Source organism: Grammomys surdaster, unplaced genomic scaffold (assembly GCF_004785775.1).
Source record: "Grammomys surdaster isolate TR1022 unplaced genomic scaffold, NIH_TR_1.0 64, whole genome shotgun sequence".
NCBI classification, from domain to species: Eukaryota; Metazoa; Chordata; class Mammalia; order Rodentia; family Muridae; genus Grammomys; species Grammomys surdaster.
The window spans coordinates 16,248,697-16,258,118 of record NW_021604566.1 but is presented as its reverse complement, the minus strand read 5'-3'; the positions used below and the strand labels follow the sequence as shown (position 1 = coordinate 16,258,118).

Below are 9,422 nucleotides of genomic sequence, written 5' to 3'. Positions count from 1 at the left end.
ACACTCACACACACTCACACACACTCACACATACTCACACACTCACATACTCACACACACTCATACATCAGCTCTCTTATCCTGGAGAAATGCTAAAAAGCAGACTCAAAGTATCAGGGCTAGCTAGCTGCAGTGCAGGGTTGATAGCACACAGCACAGATGTTCGTCATTTAATGAGGCTCAGTAAAGAAGAGTGGAATTCTCAAAAATCCCTTATAATACAAAGTATGTGTGCCCAGGGGGACAGGACTCAGGACCGTTATTAATCTGGTAAATCGCAATATGCTGGGTTTCATTATGGAAGAAACTGTGCCTCAAGGAACAAAGAAGAACAGAGGAAGCAGCCTATGCAGGGAGCAAGTACAGGCAGGCCTTCAACACACACACACACACACACACACACACACACTGCATTGCACTGTGTGGACAGAAACTTTCCTCAGCCTATCTCAAAAGCTTGCAGGGAACCCAGCAAACTACCATTTCTAAAATGCCCCACGCAGGAAAGGACAAGGATTGTCAGACCCAGAATGAATCCTAAATGCTCAGAATATTCCCAATTTTCCCCCACAAAGATGCAACTGGGTCTGACAAGAGTAAATGTCCTACCCCATTAAGACCAAATTTGTGATATTCAGTTTCCAAGTAACGGGCTATTTGAGGTAAACTGAAAGAAAGAGTGATGGCTTCTCTCATGTTCCTCTATGACAAACATGGAGATTCAATCTTCAGAACGCTTTAAAATACTAGTAAATGTGGCTGAAGACAAAATCTTTGCTAATAACAGGCTTTGATTATGCTAGTGGGCATGACCCTACACTCAACTAGTCAGTGCCAAGACTGGGGTGTAAGGTCTTAGAATGATGCTGAGTTGGTAGAATGTTTGCCTGGCATGTGTACAGCCCTGGGTTCAATCCCCAGCCTGGCGGTACACATCTGTAATCGCAGCATCCTACAGCTGGAAGCCAGAGGATTAGAAGTTCAAAGATATCTTCAGCTATATATTGAGTTGGAGGCTAGCCTAGACTACATAAAGATCTATCTAAAAGAAAAAAAAAATCTGGATCTTAAACTCTGGTTTGACCCAAAATGGAGTTATCATGTTCTCCATTGGTAATCTGAAGTGAAAGAAGGGTTTTATTGCTTTAATATGCATTTAGTCACTAACAGTGAGCATATTTTATGGGTTTTGCTCATTTTTCCTCTATTTTCTATTACTTTTTTGAGTTTTATTGCTTACTAAAGAGTTTGATGAGCATAGGAATTATCCCTCACTATATGTAATGCTATGTGTTACATTAAGTTATATTCTGTTTTAGTATTTGTTGTTCAATCACAGCTTTGACCTGGCTCATCACCGAACCCAGACCAGTGCCCTGATAGTTATTCTAACAAAATCATTAAAGATAGTTTCCTCCACTGACTTGAAATACCACCCTGTTATCATGTTTTCAGAAGCCCATTTACTTTTCTTTGGCATCCCCCCCCCCAAGCCAACACTATAGTTCTGTGTGGCCAATTGAAGGGGGCCTGTGAAAACCTAGACTATAAGGGCTGAGCCCCTCAGCCTCCCTCGCAGATGTACAGGCACCAGGAACTGACACAGAATGGGCCCTTGCCGAGCAGCTGTGTGCAGAAGGAAGTGAGTGGGGGTAAATCAAGCCTTGGGGAGGATGGGGTGTTATGGAATACTGGAGCTTCTAATGAATGAGCCTCATGGAGTAAAGACAACCAGAATGAATGACCCTGTGTCCTAGAAATGGATAAAATATGCAGACTCTGCTCCCGGGCTGCCAAGATTCCCTTTATGACTGCCCGTATTAAGATAAAATGGCTGCTGTTATTTGCCTCCTGTTTTTACATTTAAATAATTTCAGTGATTTAAGTGCAGCTGCCCCTCAGTGCCCTCAGGGATTGGTTCCAAGATGTCCACAGATAGCAACATTCACATGCTCAAATTCCCTGTGTAAATGGCACACACTGCACAAACAGTCCTCAGACACATACTCCACTTTAAACCATCTCTGGATCACAAATTTACCTAAAAATAAAGACATGTTATGAAAACCATGGCATGCCTTCTACTAGGAGATAAAGAACAACCTCTGCGTGTGTTCAGTGCAAATTCGGGTATTTTAAAACACCAGTTATAAGAATTTCATACAATAGTTTGATCTTATCTTTTCCTTCCCTCCAGCTCCTCCCAGATCCTTCCAAACACACCCAACTTGGGTTTCTTCCCTTTCTTTAAAACAAACAAACAAACAACAATAGAGCATGGAATCAGATTTGTTTTGGCTGACCTACTCCTGAGCCCGGGGCCTGCTGGAGTGTGACTGATATAGTATCAAGCCATTGGAGAAAACTGAGTTTTCCTCTCCTTGTGGCTGTCAATTCTGGATAGCCTCTGGGTTAGGTGTAGGACTTCATGCCCACTGCCCTTCTTCCACGCTGGGTCTGGCTGGAGCTTGTACATGGTGCACAGTCTCTGTAAATTCTTATGTTCATCTTCCCTGTTGCATCTGCAAAACAGTGCTTCTTACAATCTCTCTCTGCCCCCTTTCCTGCAAAAGTAAATATAATCTTTCATTAATTTTTTCATATCATGTGTTTTGATCATATTCACCACTACTCCTCTCCTAACTCCTCCCAGATTCACCCCACCTCCCAGCTTCATGTCCTTTTATAAAAACAACCTACTAAGTCAACCTTGTGGCTCCTACATGCTTATGGGTGTGAGGCCATCCACTGAAGCAGTAGTTGATCTACCAGAGGTGACGGCATTGAAGAAAACAAGCTCTCCCTCCAAGAGAAAATCATCAACTGCTCTTCAGCTATGGGGGAGGGCTCATGATCCCCTCTCCCCTTCCTGCTGGAATGCTGGAATGTTGACTGGCTTTGTCTTGGGCAGGCAGCCACAGCAGGATCCTATCCAGAAAGGGCACTGCTTACTTTGGTCCTCACTGACCTCTATCCTATCCAGAAAGGGCACTGCCTACTCTGGTCCTCCCTGACCTCTAGCTCTTACAGTCTTTCTGCCCCTCTTCCTCAATGGTCCCGGAGTCTTGGTGTCTCAGTTACTAGTTTAGCTGGTGATTGTAATGCTTAGCCTTTAGCACTCTCTTCTGACTTTCTGAGATCTCCACTGACAAATGTGGTGTGAAAATTCACTTCCTGCCACCCTGGTCCAGGCTCACCTTGCAGTGGCCATTTACTCATTCGTTACAGTTCCCTAGTGGACAAGAGGTGGGTGCGGTCCCTAGCTGGGGGATTCGGGAGGATGACTGATTGTGCTTCTCACCCTGCAGGTGGTGATCGAGTCTGACTTGTACCCGCCAATGAGGCCTCTGGAGCTGCTGCCTCAACGCTGTGAGCGCAGGGACACAGGCGACCGCAGGTGGCTGCAGACTGGCCGGCTGCAGACTGCCAGGCCACCCGGGACGCATCCCACCAAAACCTCCATCAGACCTGGTATGTGAGTCTCAGTTCCCCAGGTTCAGGGACCCTTGAGAGCCAGTGATGTGCCCGAACCAGCAAAAGTTCAGCAACAGCTTATATGTGTTCTATCCTGGGGTGGGAGGCGGGGAACGGCAGCAGGAGCACCAACATCTCCTCCCTAGACTCCCTAGGTGCAGTGTGAGTGAAGATGCCTGTGTGTGTGTGGCTGCTCACTGTTCAGAAGATGCTCGTCATTGTGCCCTGAGCAAGAGCCATGGGACTAGGAAGAAGCACACGGTGTGTGTGTGTGTGTGTGTGTGTGTGTGTGTGTGTGTGTGTGTGTGTGTGTGTGTGTGTGTATTGCTATCTTGAAACTATTTTATGGGCCGGCGGTGATGCCGCATGCCTTTAATCCCAGCACTTGGGAGGCAGAGGCGGGTGGATTTCTGAGTTCCAGGCCAGCCTGGTCTACAGAGTGAGTTCCAGGACAGCCAGGGCTACACAGAGAAACTCTGTCTCGAAAAAAAACAAAAAACAAAAACAAAAAACAAAAAACAACAACAAAAAGAAACTATTTTATGGCTGACGAAGGTTTAGCTCAGTGAAAGGCCTTAGATTCATCCTCAGTACTATAACCATGGTCATAACAACCAAACTGTACCTTTGGGGTGGGGGTGGGGTGGGGTTGGGGGAAAAGACAGGATTTCTCTGAGTAGACTTGGCTGTCCTGGAACTCACTCTGTATACCAGGGTGGCTTCGAACTTACAGAGATACACCTGCTTTCCCCTGTACTGGGATTAAAGGCATGTGCCACCATGCCCAACTACCCAAATTGTAATATTTTTTAATTTGAATGACTTAATATATATAAAAAGAATTTAGAGGCAAACCTATTTGAAAACTAGAAACAGTGATGTTACCTTGGATACTAGTTTTTTTTAATGGCTTGCATCCTAAGCAATAAAAATAGGATTCAGCTTCTAGCCCACTGATGTTTCTAATAGTATTTTCTCTTTAATTGATAGTTTGGGCATTTTTTTTCTGTTGTGACAACAACAGAAAGTTACTCATGTTATAATTCTAAAATACACTGAGAATGATGGCATACACTTGTAATCTCAGCATTTGGGAGGCTGAGACAAGAGAAGTGTCATTAATTCAAGGTCAGCCTCGGCTTCAGGAGGATAGCCTACCTCAAAAACAAACAAAAACCAGGAGTTGGGAGACAGCTCAGTTGATAAAGTATTTGTGACACAAATATTAGGGCCTGAGTCCAATCTCCAGACTCCACATAAAAAGCTAGGTGTTGGTGAGAGAATCTTGGGGCTCCCGGCCAGCCTAATATGCAAGCTTCAGATCTCAGTGAAAGATTGTCTCAAAAACAAAGCAGATGCCATCAAAAGAAAGACACCTGAGGTTAACTTCTCGCCTTCATATGCTACCCTTCATGTACCCTCATACACTAACATGAACATACATTTGTACATACACAAGAAGAAAGAAAGGAAGAAAGAAAGAAAGAAAGAAAGAAAGAAAGAAAGAAAGAAAGAAAGAAAGAAAGAAAAGGAAGGGGATGGGAGGGAGGAGAGAAGGAGAAAGAGAGAGAGAGAGAGAGAGAGAGAGAGAGAGAGAGAGAGAGAGAGAATGAATATGAACCCTGCATGGTGGTTCACACCTATGATTCCAGAGGCAAGAGAATCAGAATGTCAAGGTCATCTTGGCTACCATAATTAGTTTAAGGCCAGGCTAGAATACATGACCCCTTATCTGAAAAGAAACCGAGAGGAGGGCAGGTATAGATCAGGTATGGAGCATGTCTTAGTTAGGGCTTCTAGTGCTGTAATGAAATAACATGAGCAACTCCCCAAAAGCAACTTGGAGAGGAAAGGGCTTATTCAGTTTACATTTCCATGTTGTAGGAAAGTCACAGAGGGAACTCAGTCAGGGCAGGAAGCTGGAGGCAGGAGCTGATGAAGAGAGCACAGAGGGGTGCTGTTTAATGGCTTACGCATGCTTTCTTATAGAACCCAGGATCTTCAGCCCAGTGATGGCACTACCCCTATAGGCTGGGCCATCCCCCATCAATCACTAATTATGAAAATGCCCTACAATCAGATCTTAAGGAAGCTTATTCTCAATTAAGGTTCCCTACTTTCTGATGACTCTAGCTTATTTCAAGCTGGCATAAAACTCACCAACATATAAAGCTTAACTCAAACTGCTAACATTTTGTGAGAAACATCTAATTCATCGATTGGGAAGCAATACAGGTAGTAAGCAATATGCTCAGGACATAGACTAATACAACATCTTAATCTATTTTCTTTTGTTAATTACAAAATATCATCAACTGATATATCATAAAGAAGAGAGGTTGATTTGGGTGTGATCCAGTGCCAATGGATTGTACCCAAAGATGGCTTCTCTGTGGGCAGAGTCCAGAGTTTGCACAGGACACTTACACAACCAGAGACAGGAAAACATATGAGAGATATATTCAAACTGGCTTTTACGGCAGACCCATTTTTGAGATAATCTATTAACCCAAAAATTGGTTAATCCATTCATGAGGCAAAACCTTAATATAAAAGGTCCTACCCTGGTCTTTCCTCTTTTTATTTTAGGCACTGGGACTAGACTAGAGGCTTGCATGTGTGATGTAAATACTCTTCCACTGAGTTGTATCTGCAGCCCTAGTTTGATTTTTGAGGTGGAGTCTTACGACATCTTTCAAGCTAGCTTGGAACTTGAGATCTGCTGCTTTTGCCTCCCAAGGGCTGAGAATACAATGTGGTCCCGAGTCTCTTCATATCTCAAATGGAGATTAGGTTTCAAGATGAGTTGTTGAAAAGTAGACACAATCAAAGTATAGCTAAGGAAGTAAAGCCCTGGGAGTTAAAGTGGGAACCTTCATGATGGAGCCCTTCTGAATGTCAGAATTCCCCTAGAAAGAATTGTAAAAACCAAGTTATGTGCCATTTGATGTATTGGAATTTAACTAGGGGGAGTTGTTTGTTTGTTTGTTTGTTTGCTTGCTTGCTTGTTTGAACTCATTTGGCTTGGATTTTATTTGTTAGCATTTTTCCCCCTGAGGAGTAGTAGCTGTTGTAGACTGTGCAGGTAGACCAGAAAGACTCTGCCATGCCTTGATAGAAGTCAAGCTTTCTAGTCCACAGTGCTGCACCACTCCTCTAAACCCAACCACCCTTCCCCCACCTCACCCACCCATCTCTGTGCTGGCAATCAAATCTAAACCTTATACTAGTTGGGCAAGCACTCTACCACTGATCTACCACCCCATTCCTCAGTTATTCCTACTGGTTAGGTAAGCAAGACTCAAAACAGAAGGACAGGAGCCCAGATCACATAAACCACTGTGCTCATGGTCATCTCTTTATACCCCATCTTAGATGAACCCCAGAGTTATTCCTGTGAGTGTTGTACAGTGACCCTCCAGCTATGCACAGCATGGTCATAGGATGGAGGAGGAGGAGGAGAGGAGAGCTCTGGCTGGACATTCTCCTCAAAGTTACAACTTAAGTCTGGCTCAGTGCAGTAATTGCCTTTCCTGCTCCATACCCCACACTCCAACTTTTTGGTTTTCATTTTAGATCCAGACACCTCAAGACAATAGCAGAAGAGTACCCAGCCCTTCCCCAGGGAGCAGAAGCCTCCCTGCCATTAACAGGCAGTGCTTCCTGTGGTGTCCCTGGCATCCTACGAAAAATGTGGACCAGGCACAAGAAGAAGTCTGAATATGTGGGAGCCACCAACAGCGCCTTTGAAGCCGACTAAACTCAACCTTTCATGGGTGCCTTGCATCAGCCAAGGTTCACAGGAAGATAGAAGAGTTGAGGACTGGGACTGAGCCACCCTCCCCTCTGTAGGTTCCTGGTCCAAACGCATCATTATCCCTTACACTCTGGCATGGGGTATGGAAAGTAACATCCTCAGAAGGCAGGAAAGCGGTTCTTTAGAACTGCTAAAGCCATAGGTCTTAAAGTCATGTTGGTCGATTACAAAAGTTATATCCTTATCTTTAGGCAAAACTATACCAAAAGCAAACTTTCCTGGCCTATTTGAAAGCACTCCAAGGAAAACAGTTGAGCTGTCTTCTTTGTGAGTTTTCCCAAGATGTATGGTTCCTGGAGTCTGTGTAAAACTTGATTCTGAGGTACTTGGAACACAGTGGTTCTTACTTTTCCCATTCCATGTGTTTTCCCTTGATGAAGTATCAAACACTTCATCTTTACATTGTTCTAATATCTACTTAACAGCAACCATCATCACTCTGCTTTGCTAACCATGGGCATGACTGCATGAGCTCTCTTCTTTTAGGTGCATTCTTTTCTATAGAAAAGCACTTAAAACGCCAATGTCAATTTTAATGACCAATATTTTGTGATGTGGCTCAATTGACCAGCTTTGTACAATGACTTTCACCCAGAGTGCATTCTCCCATTGTTGTCTCCTGTCACCACTACAAAACGTCTGCTAAGAAAGCACTGTGGCCCCCAACTTACAGATGGGGACACTGGAGCATCTGGATGGCTGTATGTGACTCGACAGCAGGTTTTGGTATTGTCACCAGATCTGAGCTTCTCTAAAAATAACTGATTTAAGAAAATTTTTAAATGGAGAGAAGAATCTGACGTTGGAATGAAATATATCATTCTACATTAGATAATTAAGACACGTGCCAAGGATGGGGATCCCAGTGCCTCAAGAGGATCACATGTCTGAGACAGGCCTGGGCAGCCTAGCAAGACCCTGTGTCAAAAACAAAACAACACGCATGCACCACTCATGTACAGATAGAAAGAGAAAGATTATGCATAGATGAAAACAGAAGAAATCACCATTTTTGTAGGCTGAAACAGCTGCAAATCAACTTCCTGTGGCTCAAACTAGTATTTACTATCCTTTAAAAATGATTATGTAAGAAATAATGGTAACGGAAGCTATCATTTGCTAAATGCTTACCTGCCCTGTGCTGGGCACAGTGTTGAACACCTCGCATGAATTACGCTAATCTTTCTAACAGCTAACTTAGGTGAATTTGCCCTCTGTATATGTTGATACTAACTCAAAAAGGTTAAGTGATTAAAGTCACCTAACTCTAGGTGTCTGACATCGATGCCCATTTTATACCTTCTTCACACAAAATAAGGAACAGGGAAGGACGGAAATCAGCAAAGAATCTTCTGCACTGGGCTGGAAGCGGCTGCCTGGAGCACAGGTGGAGGTGAGGCGTCAGAGTGCAGAGACTGATCAGTGGTATCTGCCTGTGCAGTGATCAGTAACATAGACCTTATATATTTCACATCTGTGGCTTAAATTCTGCCCCCGGAAGTCTTGTTCCCTTATTAAGAGGTTTAAATTAATCCAATCTTCTTAATGAAAGCAGAAACTCTGTGATAAACTCTATCCTTTTTTTTTTGTTTGTTTTTATTTTTTTGTTTTGTTCGAGACAGAGTTTCTCTGTGTAGCCCTGGCTGTCCTGGAACTCACTCTGTAGACCAGAACTCTAGCCTCGAACTCTCGAACTCAGAAATCTGCCTGCCTCTGCCTCCCAAGTGCTGGGATTAAAGGCGTGCGCCACCACTGCCTGGCTGATAAACTCTATCCTAAGATTATGTTGAAACTCACCAGGTCTTGACACAAGAAAGAGTTTGAACTGTTTGGGTCTCAGGCTTGCTTCTGCTGTTCCATGGATTCTGTTCCCCTGTTCATGATGCTTTGGGTAAACTGGAAAATGGTAGTAGGTCAAACACGGCTCTTGCCTTGCTGCCTGCTGCTCTCCCACCTCTGCTTCAGACCCTGAGCATCTGACCCTTATGCCCAAACAGTCTAGACACTTGGGCATCAAATGCTTTGTACCAGTGAGCCATCCAATGTCATATGCAATATTAAGTTGGGATCCAGAACAAAGTTAGGGAACAATTAGGTCACAGAGTCTCCAATGATTGAATTTATTTAACTT

General features: G+C 43.8%; 1 protein-coding gene across 1 annotated transcript in view; it reads left to right on the top strand.

Annotated features, from left to right (window-relative positions):
* Positions 1 to 7,234, top strand: part of Vxn (vexin) — a 16,066-nt gene extending 8,832 nt beyond the window's left edge. The window contains 2 exon segments of the mRNA XM_028769004.1: positions 3,309 to 3,544; positions 7,051 to 7,234. Of these exon segments, the coding sequence (XP_028624837.1) occupies positions 3,309 to 3,544; positions 7,051 to 7,234 (420 nt within the window).
* The last annotated feature ends 2,188 nt before the right edge of the window (positions 7,235 to 9,422 follow it).